Source organism: Cryptomeria japonica, chromosome 9 (genome assembly GCF_030272615.1).
Source record: "Cryptomeria japonica chromosome 9, Sugi_1.0, whole genome shotgun sequence".
NCBI lineage: Eukaryota > Viridiplantae > Streptophyta > Pinopsida > Cupressales > Cupressaceae > Cryptomeria > Cryptomeria japonica.
In genome coordinates this window covers 193,186,918-193,204,524 of record NC_081413.1, presented here as the reverse complement: position 1 = coordinate 193,204,524, position 17,607 = coordinate 193,186,918, and the positions used below count along the sequence as shown (strand labels likewise).

Sequence of the window (17,607 nt, the reverse complement as noted above, 5' to 3'; positions counted from 1 at the left end):
ATCATATTGGATAAGTTATTACTGGTGTTAGGGTTTCATACTAACCCTCATGTTTATAACAACAATTATATTTGGTTGAATGTATTCCTATTGTTGATCACATAAGAAATTCAGTAGCATGTGTTACATAAGGGTTTCCTCAGTTTGTTATATTGCTGATCAACATTAACTTCAGTAGGGTTTGACATCCACATTTGGTATTTGTTCATCATTTCAGTTTGCACATAGTTGGAAAATTATCTAGTTACTAAGGTTGTTTGGTTGGGGACACTACATTCATAATATGGATTTATTGTTGTATCAAAAGTTTGTTTTCATCCTAGCTTCATGGTGTTTTACTTCGTTCCAAACTCTACCTTAAAACGAGTTTGTTTCTGTAGAACATTGCAAGGAATGAACAACTTTGATGAAGAAAGAAGATGGATATAACATTTTTCAGCAGAGAAATGCTAAATGTGTATGCAAATAAATGAATTTGTGATGATTAAGGGTTGGAACTTATTACTGCCATCATTGCTTCCCTTCTCCTATTCCTTTCCATTTCTTTCATATCTTAATTGGTAAGTAGGGCATCCATTTCTCTCCTCACTTCTTTAGGTTATTGAGAACACACCTTCACATCTTGGCCAAGAATCCCAGCAAGTTAGAATTTTAACCCATTGATTCTTCCTCTCATAGTAAGACCGCAAAATTGTAGGCCACCATGCTCTTGGCCTCACCTAGCATGTCATCCTTCTATGAAAGGTCTTCCCACCACTGCCTTACATTGCCATTTCTGATTTTGTACACATAGAAAATGAAGTGTTCCACAGGGATGTGTCCCCCAAAAAACCTCTCGTCCCTTCTACAGGGATGTTTCTGAGACTTGGGACTTGGGAGAAACGTCCCCTCACAGCACCACCACCTCTGCGACCTCCGCTGGGGATGCCGTTGGGTTGCTTGCTATGGCACATGCCATACATACTGATTGCAACCTTTAACTTTGTGAAAACTAGTTTTCCTTTCATGGGACACTCGCAGAGATGTTACCTTGAAGATTTCAATTCACCTCAATTTGTATATCGGTGCCAACCCCCCATTGCCGCTCCACCGCTGTCCCCTTGCCATCCCTAAATTTATGCCATTGATCCCTCGTTCCCGTGCCCCCATGTCCCCTCATCAGGAAACTCCGTGGAACTATTCTAAAAATCAGAAAATTTCAGTGGGGTTTTGAGTCTTGAAAATAAAATTTTGAAAAAAAAATGAAAAAGGGAACACTAGCAGGGAGGGTTGGGAAATCTGAAAACAAAAAAAAAGGGCAGCATAATAGCAGGGTTTTCAGTGTTGGACCTTTGAAATTCAGAAAAAAAAAACCTTTGTCAAAAGCTCTCCTGTGTTATTTTAATTTTCAAACCTGACCTACAGACACTTGCCAATCACTCCTTTCTGCTTGATTTGTACCTGTTGACCAGAGTGAAAAAATAAAATGAAATGTTCAAGTCCATGTTTTACATTTTTTTTTTGGTGCAGGCAAATCATGCTACAGGACTCGTGGGTCTGGTCATAAGACTTACTGGTTTTGGGACTGAAATCTATGCAAAACTTGTATTTACTTGGTCATGACTTGGTCCAAGTCTTGCATGACTTTTGCAGTTCAGGTGTTTACTTGCAAGTCCACACAAGTCTGCATGAGTTTTCTGTCTATGGCTATAACTCTGAAAAATTAAAATCTAGTAATGTTGTATTTTTTTTTTGCTCGGTAATAATTATAATTTTATTGATATCTAAAAAAGTTCGTACATCAAAACCATCCATCATCCCAAAAAACAGTTCCTACCAAAAAGGCAATACTGCCAAATTTACAAACTCCCAAAAAACCTACCCAAAATGCCTTTTGAAAAGGCCCAAAAACCAACCATCCGCTTACAACACAAACCCCCGAAAAAACATAGTCTAGATCATAAGAGCAGAATAGACATGACATCACAAGAGAAAACAAAAAGGCTACCACTCACTGGCCTTTCCTCAAACGCCCGTTCCTCACCACCCCTGTATCTTGGTCTTCCGCCACCTTTGGCAATCTTGGCCGCAACACCCGCCTCGGTTCACTCTCGGCTGCTGCCTTAGCCTGTGTGATCAGCTCATCCAGCTCCCTTATTTCCACCACCATCTTAAGTGCGTCCCAACCACGCCTTGCTTCCTCTCTGCAATGAACTTTACACATACCCCTCGCCCACCAAAGAAACGGATACAGGCCTGCATTACCACCATTTATGTCTGCCTCCAATCCTTCCCGTGCATCAAAACCTACACCCAGTTCAGCCCATTCTAAAAGGGAGTCCATCCCTACCAGGAAGTCATCATGCACAACTGTCTGCATTACTCTTCTCACTATTGCCGTGGTTTCTCCCAACTCCAAGCCCCACGCCATAATGAGCGAGAAAATATCCGTCTTTGTTTTGTATCTAGATTTGAGCATACTGAAAGCGCCTTACACCACAATTGCAGCACTCTGAGCCAACAATTCATTTGAGAATTTAAACATTCTCTGCAGTTGTCCCATGGTGATCTCCCCATAAAAAGCAAAAATCATCCTCCTATTTTGCATCGAAAAAGTGGCTTCCATCCTCGTCGCTCACTGCCCTGCACCACTTCTCAATTCTATTTTAAAATTCTTCCAAAAAACCCTGCAAAGTTATCGGTTTCCTTCACAATGAAGCCACAAGCGAACTAAGGACAATGTTAAATGCAAACTTGAGTAATTTAAAAGCCATCATTAATATCCTTCCTCGCAAAACACAATCGTCGCCCCTTACTAACACTCCTCTATCAGCTGTACATGAATAACTGCAATGCCATTAATGCCCAATTCCCATATCGTCATCAAAAAACATAAACCTAAAATCCTCCATTCTAAATTCGCCAACTGCTTCTAATGTAAGAGCCCATTTAGAAAGTATATCAGCCTCAACATTCCCTGAACGTTTCACATGACTTAATTGAAAATCCTCAAGTTCTTCAATGATATTATAAATCCAACCTTGTAGATGCCATGCCTCAATCCCCTCCATCATTAATGCCTGAATAATAATTAACGAATCTCCTTCTAAATACAGTTTTTTAGCACCTAACTGTTTACACATCCTAACAGCTAGCAAAGCCGCTGAAGCTTCAACCATGCTATTTGTGCCTTCATCCAATTTCTGAGCTCCTAACGCTTGGACCTCACCTTTCCAATCTCTCACTATGACTCCTGCCCCCGATGGTCCCGGATTGCCTTTCGAGGCTCCATCAAAGTTCACTTTCCACCATCCCTCCATGGGTCTCTCCCACTCCACTTTTGAACATCCTTTGTTGGTTTGAACCCAACTAAGCCCCTTAACGGGCCTAAAACAAATCCCAGGCCATTGTTTTTGCACTTTACTATCTTCAGCAATGTAAGAGACCCTTGGATTAAAGTACTAAGATACTGCAGCTCCAACTATTTCTTCTATGGCATTATTAATTCTGATTTTTAGCCTCTCTAAAGGTTCTAGCTTATCCATGAATATGCGCCTATTCCTCTCCTTCCAGACTTCCAAAATTAAGAGAGGGGCAAACCTTCCAAATATAGGAAAACTGTGTTTTCCACCACTGGGTTGGCCAGCAATCTAGAACTTGTTTCAAAGAAGTTAGCATTGGAGTATGCCAACCCAATAAACTCCTCACCATCTCCCAGCAAGAAGAAGAAATTTTACAATTCACCAAGATATGATCTAGAGTCTCCTCTGCTTCGTCACACATAACACACTTCGAAGGTCCACAAAAGCCCAGCCATTGTCTTCTCTCTCCCATGAGAATTCGACCCCTATAGGCCAGCAAAGCAAAGGTACCCGCTTTGGGCAGAACCTCTTTACCCCAAAACAAATCTACAGGCCAATTTTCTTGTATAGCTCCGGACTCCAAAAATTGGTACCCCAGCTTAACTGAGTACTTACCATTCACAGTCCCACACCACACCACTTTGTCATCTCTATTGACTTTTAAAATACATATGGATCTGTAAATTTCCTCCATGATCACTTTCCACCCGTCACGGATTGCTAGATTCTGAATTGATTTCCATCTCCATCTTTTAACCTTATCTTCTCAGTTGCTTAAAAACCATTCCCTTACATCTACATAATCAGGATTATCCTTTAAAACAGGATAACCATTCCAAGAGTCATCCTAGAATTTAGCTTTTGAGCATGTTCCCACCTGCCATGAAATGTGGTCGACAATAACTCTCCTACAGGAAATGATGAAATTCCAGATAGCTGAACCCTTGGGGGGATTGCGAATGGTGAAAATCCTGCAGTCTTCCATAGAGTCCAAATACTTTGCTTTCAAGATTTTAACCCATAACTGAGAAGGTTGAGAGTACAAGCACCAAACCAATTTAGCACCTAAAGCTTCATTCATAAGATTCCAATCCCTTAAACAAGCACCCCTCCTTTCCTTGGCTAAACATATCTTATCCCATGCCAGCAGAGGTATCTTGTCTTGCTCCTGAGCTCCATACCAAAAAAGCTTTCTCATTCTTTGTCCTATCACCTTGATCATCTTCTTCGGAATTTGTTGCCACATCATAGAGAAAATCGGAATAGCCTACACAATCGATTTCAACATAAGAATCCGACCTGCAGAAGTTAACCATTTACTCTTCCATCCCTCCAACCTTCACATACAATTTTCCACTAACTCCTTCCACACCTCCAACCTACCAGCCCCCCCAAACAAAGGAATACCTAAATACTTCCTTGGCAGGGAGCCCTGCTTCATCCCCGAAATGGAACAAATATCTCTTTGCTTTTGCAGACTAGTGTTAAAGAAAAAAAATTCAGATTTCCTCCAATTGATGCAGTGGCCAGAAGCCCTACTATACTTGTCTATTACATTCTTGATTACCTGGGCCTCCCTAAAAGAAGCCTCACTCATCAACAAAGTGTCATTTGCGAACTGTAGGTGTGATACGTTGTCAACTCCATTCGCCACCTTGACCTCATGCGAGCTACCTTCTTTCCTCTTCCTTGAAATCAAACGCCCCAAGACTTCAACCATAATGATGAACATAAATGGTGATAAAGGATCTCCCTGCCTTAAGCCTTTCTCGGTTTCAAAAAACCCATGGGGGCTACCATTAATTAATATTGAAAAATGGGGGTTTTTAATAGAGCTCTCCATCCAATTCACCCACTCCACACTAAATCCAAATTTTCTCAGAACATCTAGTAGGAAATCCCGGTTCACTTCATCATATGCCTTACGAATGTCCAGCTTAACCAACATCCTATCCACTTATGCCATTCGAATAGAATGAATCACTTCATGAGCTACAATTACTCCTTCGTAAATTGAGCGATTTGGCAAAAACCCACTCTGCTCTTCAGAGATGAGAGAGTCAAGAGTCAGTTTCAATCGATTTGCCATCACTTTAGAAATGATCTTATAAATGGTATTACTCAACGATATAGGTCTAAAATCATTAAACGACTGAACCTCCTCTTTTTTCGGAATGAGAGCAATTAGAGTGTTATTAAAATCTTTTAACACAAAACCACCTATTCGGGATTTTTCCACAACCTCCCAAATATCATTTGCAAGAAAATTCCACATTTACTGAAAGAATAAGGCCGGATTTCCATCCGGCCCTGGGGCCTTTTCTGCCCCCATACTAAAGAAAGCCACTTTAACCTCTTCCAAAGTAACTTTTCCAGTAAGCATAGCGTTCTGAGCCTCTGAAATAATGGATGGAATTACATCCAAGATAGCCACCCTACCATTCACACCATCTTGATTGATAGACACTCTTGAGAAAAACTGAATCGCTTCAGAGCAAATATCTTCCTTCTCTGTGAGAACAACACCATTAGCCTTTTGAATGGAGAAGATTTTATTACTTGCTCTTCGAACCTTGATTGTGCTATGGAAAAACTTAGTGTTACGATCACCTTCCCTCAACCATGTATCCCTAGATTTCTGACGCCAGAAGATTTCTTCCTGTTGTGACCATTTCACACATCGCCCCATTGCAAATGGGGACCCCTTCTTTTTTGCTTTCTAGGGTTTGTTTTTTAGGTCTTTTAGGGTTTTGTCTGTTAGCCTTTGCAAGATGAGTGCTGTCGGGGAGATCAATAGGATAGCAGGTCCTGTTGGAGTGAAGTCCTGATCCTGAAATTTGGCTAAGTCTGAAAGTCCTGATCCTGAAATTTGGCTAAGTTTGGAAACTGAAAAAACCTCCAAAAACTAGATTTTGCAATATAACTCCTGGAGGTCTGAAACCACTCTCAAACATCCTGAAAGTATATATCACTTATACTTAAATGTTATATTCCATAAAATTATCCTGACAGAGAGTTCAAAAAGTCAAATTTCGCTCCTGACCCTCAGAGAGGGCCCATAGCGAGATTTTGATTTCCTTCGTTTTGCAATGAAAAGAGACCAAGTTTTGATCATGAAGGGGAAATGAATAACTTTCTCCACCCGCCTGAGAAAGTTTTGGCTAGAAATGATGAAGGACCTTGTTGAAAACAGAAAAAGCGCTCCTGACCCTCAAAGAGGGCCCACAGCGACAAATCTTGTGGAGGTCATTTTTAGCCTTATTTGGTCGACTTGAGATGTCAAAAGCATGGTGAAGGATAGAATGAGCATAATGAAGTATCTAGACTTGATCAAAGATGATAAATTGAAGGAGTTTTGCCCAGGAAAGGAAAAATCGCTCCTGACCCTCAGAGAGGGCCCACAGCGATTTTCTTTGTGTGCACATTTTTGGACCTTTCTTGGACATGAATTTTTATTCATAGCAAAGAACAAGATGATATCTCCCTTAGCAAAGTGATTTTTAGATGAAAAGTGAAACATTTTGGTCCAGGTAGCAAAAATCGCTCCCGACCCTCAGAGAGGGCCCACAGCGAGATTTTCAAATATGCATTATTCTTGCAGGATCAAAGTGATTTCATGATTGGAGGGGATGGAGGAAAGCATGTTCTATCCGTTGAATATAATTTGGAGGATCAACACAAGGAGAAATCAACCCAAAATGAAAAAATCGCTCCTGACCCTCACTGGAGGCCCACAGCGAGAAACCTAAAATGGGAAGTTTTCATCCAAGTTTGAGGAAGGCTAAGGTTAGGCATGGGTTTGAAACAATGTTTGAAAAGCGTTGAAGTGAAAAGAAATCGTTGAGAATCAAAATTTTGAAGGCAATTACAAAAATCGCTCCAGACCCTCAGAGAGGGCCCATAGCGATTTTCCAGTTTTCTCTCCTTTGTTTGAAGAATTGAGATAAAATCTTGCTTGGACAGGAGGAGAACGTGATGTGTTATGCCTTGGAGGTGATTTGAAGATTAAAAGATGAAGGAATTTGCCTAGAACCAAAAAAATCGCTACGGACCCTCACTGAAGGCCCACAACGATATTTTAAAAAAATGCATGTTTTCTTCAAAATGGTGCTAAGGCAAGGTTAGGATAAGGCGAAGAGACCTCCAACAACATGATGAATATTATTTTGCATTTAAAACTTGATGATTTTGGTCAGAAAATGAAAAATCGCTACGGACCCTCAGTGAAGGCCAATAGCGAAAAATCGCTACGGACCCTCAGAGAGGGCCCATAGCGATATTGTTGAAAATCCTCGTTTTACCTTGCAACAACAAAGTGAATTTGGTTGGAGTGGATTAAGGGAAGGCATTGCCAAATGATGAATGAAATTTTAATGAAAAATGATGAAGAATCAAGCCTAAAATCAAAAAGTTGCTCCGGACCCTCAGAGAGGGCCCATAGCAATTTTCTAGTTTCCTCTCCTTTGTTTGAGGAATTGAGACCAAATCTTGTGTGGATAGAAAGAAGAGATGATATTTTGTGTCTTGGAAGCAATTTGGAATCCAAAAGATGAAGGATTAAGAGCAAGATTGAAAAATCGCTCTTGACCCTCAGTGAGGGTCCAGGGCGAAATTATTTACAAACTTCATCAAGCCTTGTTTTAAAAATTGATATTCTCCAAATTGCATTAGATCGCCAAAATTGCTAAATTGGAGGCATTTGGAAAATTAAAATCAAATTCGCATTAAATTAAAGGCATTTTAATTTAATAAATTAATTTTTAGGCCTTGAAATAATCAAAAATCCACTTTGGAGGCATTAAAATTAATTTTCAAATTTTAAATGAAGGTGAGCGCTCAAATACATTTATTTGCTTTTACAAGCAAGTCGGCCTTCTTTTGAGGGGGATTTTGTTTCATTTTCATTTCCCTTTTGGCAAGTTGGCCTTGGAGGGAATCAAGGTGAGCGCTCTATATATGGGCGATGCTTTGTTCAAGTTTAATCATTCATTCATCCTTTCCTAAGTGCGAAATTGGAGAGCTATTTGTGGGGCGAAATCCAGAGGTTGAAGTGCAAATTGGAGCGAAATCTAGCTACAGTGGAGCGAATTTCTACTAAGTGTTGAAGATCAAAGAGGGTGGAGTCTATTCTTTTTGAAGCTAGAGGAGGCGCAATTCATCCAAGGGAGAATTTTGTTTTAAATTTTGCCTAGCAAAATCCATTTTTTTTGCATCATTTCTTAGAGTTTAATACTCAAGAGGAGGTATGGCAAAATCATCTTGACACCCTTGTTTAAGGTTTGATTTTTGGACATTTGTTTTGGAAAAATCTAAGTATTACATGGTTAATTAGGAAATGATAACTCAAGATTTATCATGAAGTTTCCTAATTAAAATCTTAAGTCTTCCTTTTAAGTTTAATTTCTAGACTTCAAGATATATTACTAATTTTTAAATGTTGTGTAGGTATCAAGATGGCGACTCCAAAGTCCGGAGGATCTACAAGTTGGCAGGTTCTCATCCAAGAAGATCAAGCAAGGACAAGAGCGACCTCCTCCAGTCTAGCATCAACAAGGACAGCCTTCTTCGGTCAAGCATCATCAGGAATAACTTCTTCCAATCCAGCATTCCAAGGCGAGGTACATCAATCGTCCTGCACATCAAAGAAAAAAGAAGTCAGAGCAAGGGTTCGTTGAAGGAGCAGATAGTTCTAGAAGAGTTAATTAAAGCTAGCTTCTCAGCAACATCAAATTGGCATCAACCAAGTGTCAGATGAGGTGGCATCCCGGTCATCACTTATCCAGTCGGTGTGGTCCACCTCAGCGTGTCCAGATTCAATGTACCTAACTCATGGGAGGTGGCACAAACTTCGATGTACCTACCCCATCTATCCATTGGTTGAATTTTCCAGAGAAGACATGTGTCCTAAAGATGTAATTTTATCATTGGTCAAGCATTAAAAGTTATGTAATGGTTGTAACAAACCCTAATTAGGGTTTTTATTGTTGAATCTTGGCCATTGATCTCAAATGGATCTTAGCCATCGAATTGTATTATGGGCACTATATAAGCCCCAACTCTTCATTTTGTAAAGGCAGTTAGAGAGGAATAGAAGATAGAGAGTCAGTAGTTAGAATAGTGAACTAGTCAGTTGATAGAATAGCAATTAGAATAGAGTAGAGAGAGAAGGCAAAGATTGTTGCCAAGGTGTTGTTGTAAAAGACTTGTAAAACTTCATTGAAGAAATGGTGAAATTTATGGGTCGATTCAACAATTTGCATGGTCTCTATACTTCTCATATTTGATTTCATGTTATTAGATGAGTGGAAGAAATGTGCTTGATTGATGGTGAAATTCGTATATCCATTCTACTAGCAGTTTGTTGATTGCAGACTTGCCTTGTGTAGTCAACTAGAATCATTCAGCTTAAGCTTAACTGCAATTGTCGCTTCTTCATTGATATGCATCGGCCTGATGGTGTCTATGCCTGCAGTGATGATTTGAACATCATAAAGCTTTCCTTCGAAGATCGCACTAACCTTGTGGAGATGGTCCTGGGATGTCAAAACAAGACTTAGTTAGAATTTCATCAAAGATCATTCATTGCTCTTACATTCTTAGTATCAGAATTAGATCCTTTCCTCGCCCTCGTCCTTTTTCCCTTTTTTTTCAAATCTAAGCTAGTAAAATCCTGTGTTCCAGCGATATTCAAAGCAAATCAGACGTTCAGTCATCAATTGTAAGTCTCCTTGTGATTCCAGCAAATCACATCATACCACAGAGAGCTTATCCACACGTAGAGATCCTACAACGAAGAACCTTGAAGTCACCTTGATTGATCCTTTTCGCGATATCTTCAGCATTCAAAGGCTTTACTCGAGAGTATAAGGTACCCTTGGGTATTTTATTCTGTGTTTGATAGTGTACAAAATACACGTCAACACTTCCCTGACCAACACCTCTACATATTCTTTATTAAGAACCTTCTCTTTCCTGAACTCATCCTCATCCATTCCACCATCTATCACTTTCTGATGGTGCTCGACAATTTCTTGCTCTAATCTATAAGTTTTTCCGAAAAAATATTTTTGAAAACCTCTCGGTTCCATTGTTTAAGCTTCTCCTTTATGAACTGTAGTTTCTTAAAGAAAATAAAAGCTTTATTACCAAACCTTTGTGTGGCTTCCTTCCACCATCCGGCCACCATATCCAAAAATCTTGCCTCTCTCAGCCACATCTTTTCAAATTTAAAAGGACAACGTTCCGGGACCTCATCTTCATGGATCCTTGCATAGATTGGATAGTGATCCGATCCAGTTATAGGGAGTATTTCAGCCTGCAAGAGCCATGGAAATCTATCCCAATCTCCCCATAATAAAATCCTATCCAATTTCTCCGCAATGTTAGAGAAACCACTACACCTATTGTTCCAAGTGAATTCTCCCCTTTTGAAAGGGACTTCCATAAGACCATTAAAGAAAACAAAATCACTAAAATCCTTTTGTTTTTGGTTATTCCAACCTACACCTCCACTTTTATCTGAGGGTCTCAGGATAGCATTAAAATCTCCTCCAAGAAGAAAGTGCTTACCCACATTACTCTCTAGAATTTCTGATAAGGATTCCCAAACCAACTTCAGCTCTCAAACATTAGTCGGACCATAAACATTAATCGGATTAAAACTGAAGTGCATCTGCTTCGACCACACTTCAACCCATTGCCAAGACCTCTCAGATCTGATCACTTGAATATCTGTAACTATATCCTTCCACAGTACCCCTAGACCCCTTGAAGCTCCATCTGATTCCACAATCGAGCATTTCCAGTCTTTGAAAGATCTGACAAATTTGCTCACACTATCCCCTTCTAATTTTAACTCTTGCAAGATAACAATTTCAGTTCTCGTTTGATCAAGACATCTCTTGATCAAACACACCTTGTCAGGGGCATTACAACCCTTGACATTCCATGATAGTACTCTCATGGCTCCCGAGAAAAGGCTATGCCTTTTCCCGATCTCAGTTTTTTTTTACCAGTAGCACTTCTAGCCATTTCCAATTTCACTCTAACAGACTTCCTTCCCCTCTTTTTCTTTTCACCTACTGAAGGCTTCAATTTATGCACCGATGATTGATCTAGATATCTTTTTTCCATTATGCCCATAGTTGCTGATAAACCCAGTTCATCTCCTTCTTCCATTTCCTCCTTCGATTGGGTCACTTGATCCAAATCCTCTGAAGAGTTATCCTCCTCCGTTTCTTCCTCAAAGGAGCTTTCCAAATTCCTAATAGGAGAAATTTGAATATCCTTAAAAACTGTATCCGAGTCTTCCTCTGTATCTTCAGTAGCAGGCACATGATTTAAACCCGAAGGCCCTGTATTCATCTGAGCACTATTGCAAGTTTCCCCAAGTTTCTCCCCCCTCAATGCCGAATCTAGAGATATATTCTTAGACACAAAACCAGGAATCACCTTTTCAGTTTCATCCAAAAAGAAAAAGTCACCTTCATTCTGGACGCTTTCAACCACCACTTTTGCACCATTCGGGTGACTTTCCTCAACCTGTGCCACTAGAGACTTTATCGTACCTACTGGGACTGTATTAACCCTAACCCATTTCGCTGGATCTAAATCTGAAATATGGTGCTTTGGCATGGACAAAACTTCCTTCCTCCCTGAAGATGGCCAAAAATCAAGACAAGTATAAAAAAAAATCATACTCTAGTTGGCCTGTTAGATCTCTCGACTGTGCCATCATGTACAGAAAATCTGGATCCTCTCCTACAAAAGAATCTTACTTAGTAAGAAGCATATCTACCAATTTCTCTTGTTCCAACCCCTTACCTTTTTTCTGGTGTAAACATTCATTATCTGGGTGACCGAAACCTTTGCAAACTTTACACATTTCTATATGTTCCTCCACTTCCACCGACTGTTTCCAAACTCCTTCATTTGTTCTTAACTCAACTGTTTTCGGTAGAGGGTGCTCCGCTTGCCAAAGAATACACATACGAGCATACATACTATAGTCCTTGGTTGCAATTGCTTCATCTTCTTTTACAAAAATACCCAAAATATTCGCAATCCGTTGAAGGGTTTCCATGTTCCAGTATTCATGAAGCAGATTATATAATCTTATCCATATTGGGGTTTCAATTATTACTTCCTCTTTAGGGTTAAAGTTTGGAGTCTAGTCTTTTAGGTAAAAACCTTTACCCCATATCATGTAAGGTCCGCTATTAAATATCCATTCTTTGTCCTTAGCAGTCGGGCATGTTACCAAATAGAAACCATTCGGCAACGTTTTAAAATCCATCTTTCTCCAATGCTCATTACACCACTCCTCTTCTTCCATTTCCTCCTCCAATTGGGTCACTTGATCCAAATCCTCAGAAGAGTTATCCTCCTCCGTTTCTTCCTCAAAGGAGCTTTCCAAATTCCTAATAGGAGAAATTTGAATATCCTTAAAAACTGTATCCGAGTCTTCCTCTGTATCTTCAATAGCAGGCACATGATTTAAACCCGAAGGCCCTGTATTCATCTGAGCACTATTGCAAGTTTCACCAGGTTTCTCCCCCCTCAATGCTGAATCTAGAGATATACTTAGACACAAAACCAGGGATCACCTTTTCAGTTTCATCCAAAAAGAAAAAGTCACCTTCATTCTAGACGCTTTCAACCACCACTTTTGCACCATTCGGGTGACTTTCCTCAACCTATGCCACTAGAGACTTTATCATACCTACTGGGACTGTATTAACCCTAGCATTAACCCATTTCGTTGGATCTAAATCCGAAATATGGTGCTTTGGCATGGACAAAACTTCCTTCCTCCCTGAAGATGCCCAAAAATCAAGACAAGTATAAAAAAAATCATACTCTAGTTGGCCTGTTAGATCTCTCGATTGTGCCATCATATATAGAAAATTTGGATCCTCGGCTACAAAAGAATCTTCCTTAGTAAGAAGCATATCTACCAGTTTCTCTTGTTCCAACCCCTTACCTTTTTTCTGGTGTAAACATTCATTATTTGGGTGACCGAAACCTTTGCAAACTTTACACATTTCTATATGTTCCTCCACTTCCACTGCCTGTTTCCAAACTCCTTCATTTATTCTTAACTCAACTGTTTTCGGTAGAGGGTGCTCCGCTTGCCAAAGAATACACATACAAGCATACATACTATAGTCCTTGGCTGCAATTGCCTCATCTGCTTTTACAAAAATACCCAAAACATTCTAAATCCGTTGAAGGGTTTCCATGTTCCAGTATTCATGAGGCAGATTATATAATCTAATCCATATTGGGGTTTCAGTTATTACTTCCTCTTTAGGGTTAAAGTTTGGAGTCTAGTCTTTTAGGTAAAAACCTTTACCCCCTATCATGTAAGGTCCGCTATTAAATATCCATTCTTTGTCCTTAGCAGTCGGGCATGTTACCAAATAGAAACCATTCGGCAACGTTTTTAAATCCATCTTCCTCCAGTGCTCATTACACCACTCCCTAACTCGCCTAAAAGCCGGCCAAGGGCCGCTCCACTTCAAAATGAAAGCTTTTTCTTTCAGATTATTAATTGCTTCATTCTAGGCTTGACCATTTACTGATAAAGACACAACTACCGTATGTTCAAAGTTAGGGATTACCTTATCCTGATTTTGCCCCTCAACTAGAGATTTCTTTCTCCAGAACTTCTTTTCAATCTTCTTGAAATCAAAAGGTCCATCTAGTCGCAAATCCGCATAACCCCATCTGTTGCTCTTCACATTCCCATCACACGGAGGATTGACAGGAACGTTCGTCTTAGGGCCTGTTGTATTTCTTCCCGGAGCCTTCCATGCTTGAGAAGGAGGCCTCCACTGCCTATCCTGCCAACGGTTATTCACTCTCATGTTAAGAGGCCAAGCTTTGTTTCCACGCCCCGACCATCGATCCTGAGGCCTGAAAAACCCTAGCTCTCATCTGCGCTCCGCCATTGCATCATCTGGAACTTCTTGCTTTTTTCTAAATTGAATTTTGAAAATAATCTAGTAATGTTGTATTAGTATTACTGTCGAATTTTATTTTTGTTTGTTGTATTACCATAAACTTGTGCAATACAGTTTAATTAGATTATATAATATTACTTTTACTGCATATGGTCACTGTAAGTCTCTCTATAGGCCTGATTTCTCTTTGTAAAAGAAGATAACAGGACTTTCTTACATCGGTTAATTCTCCGTTAATTTTATACTACAAAATTTATATATTAGCACACACCAGGTGTTATGTTGCAGCATGTTACTATATTCATCACAAAAGATGCCATGCCTACCCAACCATTATAAATTAAAATGTCAATTTGCATGAAACTCATTTCTTTTGCCAGATGTTTAAACAAATTTGAAACATTGTTATTCTTTAATACAATAACCAGCCGATACAAGGAGCATGTAGATTACCACTGTTGAGGACATCAGATGTTTCATATTGATTGGATATCTTCTGAATATATGTATCATATTATATGATTCAGGTGAATGTCTTTTCAAGGTTTGACTCCTATCGAGATGTTATGAAGAAGTATACAGTTAAAGCCACACCAGAAGATAAAAGCAGTGTCTTGCAACAGGTTCTTTGCTTCCTTGTTTATTCTACTATTTATCTACCAGCATTTTCATATGTGGTCATTTTTGTTTTCATAAATCTGATTAGGACTCTTTGCTTTTGATGTCCATTCTCAGGGTGGGATGTATGTTTTCAAAGGAAAGGAATTGTTGTATGCAAGGAAAGATGAGGGGACTGGAGATCATGCTCCCCTAGATGATGTCCTAAATGTTTGTTGCACAGTTCCTGTTAGCTAAACTCAAATTGTAGTTATCATAAGTCATTGATCATGACTTTCTGAAGTTGCTTCTCTAAACGCTGTAGATAAAAGAAATAAAGTTTATAGTAGAAATACATACTCCAGGAGTATATTGTTGTTCAAGAGTAGCCAAAGTCAATATGTATATGTTTCACTTAAATTAATTATGAATTCTGTTTCTCAAATTCATATTATAGGGGCAGCATTTTATTCAACTTATATAATCAGCTTATTTCTCAGTTTATAGTTCTGTGATTCTCTCTCCATGGCACATGAATGAATGATTTCAAATCAATTTAAAATTGATTCTATTGTAACAATTATAATATTTTGGCTTGATACAACGAGAATTGAAATTGCTTTCTGTTAGGAAAATCAAATTTTGCTTGTCACCTTGTGAATAACCTTAATTAGTAAAGGTTTCTTCTTAGATGTGATTCTCATTGAAATGTGTGTAAACTCACATCTAAGAGCACAGGAACCTTGGTAAATATTAATAAATCATTGCATTGAGGCCTGTACTCTTTATTTAAAGGAATTTCAATAAGATCTTCATTTTGAAATATTATATCTCACTCTAGTCCCAATTAAAATCGAAGGAACCTTTCTTATGTGGAGAATTTGGAAGGCACAAGCATTCATCAGAAGTATAAAATGAGTTTGAGACTACTTTAGAACAAGCTATATTTCAGTGATCACCATTAATGGTGACCCTCAATTCTTTTCAATCATGTTTGCCATTAGCAAAAGAACCATAGATGAAAGCCCTACACTGTTATAAGAAAGGCATTTATATAGCTAAAGTCCCAGTTTATTTTGCTAATAGACTAAAAGCCTAAAAGAGATTAGTTAATTTTTCATAAGCTACAACAATGTTTTGAGATTAATACATCAAGGTTCTACAACTTTATAGGCGACAACAATGCATTGGGATTAAGCCCTAATACTCTTTTGCATAAAACTTGTCATATGATTTCTAGTTGGTGTTTGGATTGGAGATGGAATCTTGTTACACTTTATAATATACATATAATAACCACCCCAAAATGGCTTATTTTTTTGTTTACATACATCAAGGTAAGAGAAAGTGCAATATGGAACAATGTTGTTGGTGGGCGCGAGTGACACTTAATACCACTAATGTATGATAATAAATTGTTATAATAATGGTGAAGAGATGATGTACAATGTGTCATGTGAATAAGAATAAAATGGAATTTGTATGTAGTCATCAAAAAAAGGGGTTGGGTTTCACAAACCACTATGACAATGCTCAAGTAATAAGTGGAAGGGCACTCAAGTCAATTGACATAGTGACACTATTTATCCATGGCTATAATAGAGTTAGGTTAGTTCACTAGGGATAAGGGATTGTAGGTTGAAGCATTTTATAAAGTGCACGTGCACATATAGTTTTGAGTCATGTTTCTACGGAGATGACCACTCCCATGACTAGTCATCATCTTATCAATTCATTTATTAAGTGTACACATAATTTTAAGTCACGATTTGGGGAGGCGATCACTCTCATGACTTAAGTCATAATATATTAAACACTAATTAAAAGATCATTAACATTTAGCCCAAAAGGATCATTGGATGAGATCAATCTCCACCCTAACATCAAGGAAAACCCATGGGTTTGAAAATCTTAGGATCAACTATAAGAAGGGACCTCGTGTGAGAGCCACCATAATGTCTTGCAAGAAGGAAGTGGGTAGGAGAGTAGAATGGGGAGGAGAGGAGAATAGAGTGGAAGAAGCAGTCTAGGCCTTGACCATCTCCCTCTCTCTCTTATTATCCCCATGAACGTAAAACTAGATCTAGGGTTTTGCTAATTGTAGTTTATTTCCTCCATTTTGTTCATTTGTCATTGTTTATTTAACCTAGATTTACCTTGGGGTTTTTGGTTATAGGTTAAAGGAAGGTAATGGAGGAGAAAAAAATCATGTGTAATAAAATAAAATTGCATCTATAAAAAACCATTTAAAGAGGAGAAAAACATCTAATGTAGATGTATTTTTTCCATGTAAAAGTAATAAAAATAAAACTCATTTTTATTCACTTGTCTATCTGTTCATCTCTAAAGAAAATCATCTACTTTTGGGTCCTTTTTTTGTGTTTGGGGGGGGGGGAGTGGGTTGGTGTTTTCACATTGTTTTCTTGGCCCATGGTTTTGTAAATCTACCTTTTGATGTGTCTATTAATATTCACACATGCACTAAGGGTTGATTGGTAATTCTGATACTTAAAGATAAGTACATATGCCAAGCTAATAAGATTGGGGGGGGGGGGGAGCGGGTGGAGGTGAATCATACAAACTTAATCTTCCATAAAAACATCAGATTCAACCTTGGTAACATATACTTCAGTAATATAACCAAAACTGCTAAACATGCAAACTCAAAAGCATATAAACATCATAACACTCATAACACCAGATTT

The 17,607-nt window shown here is 38.7% G+C and overlaps 1 protein-coding gene across 1 annotated transcript in view; it reads left to right on the top strand.

Annotated features, from left to right (window-relative positions):
- The window catches only part of LOC131052388 (thioredoxin-like protein AAED1, chloroplastic), a 145,022-nt gene extending 129,610 nt beyond the window's left edge, over positions 1–15,412 (top strand). Inside the window, exons 6-7 of the mRNA XM_057987031.2 lie at positions 14,833–14,928; positions 15,041–15,412. Coding sequence (XP_057843014.2) covers positions 14,833–14,928; positions 15,041–15,160 — 216 coding nt within the window. The 3' untranslated portion in view covers positions 15,161–15,412. The remainder of the gene's footprint in view (positions 1–14,832; positions 14,929–15,040) is intronic.
- The last annotated feature ends 2,195 nt before the right edge of the window (positions 15,413–17,607 follow it).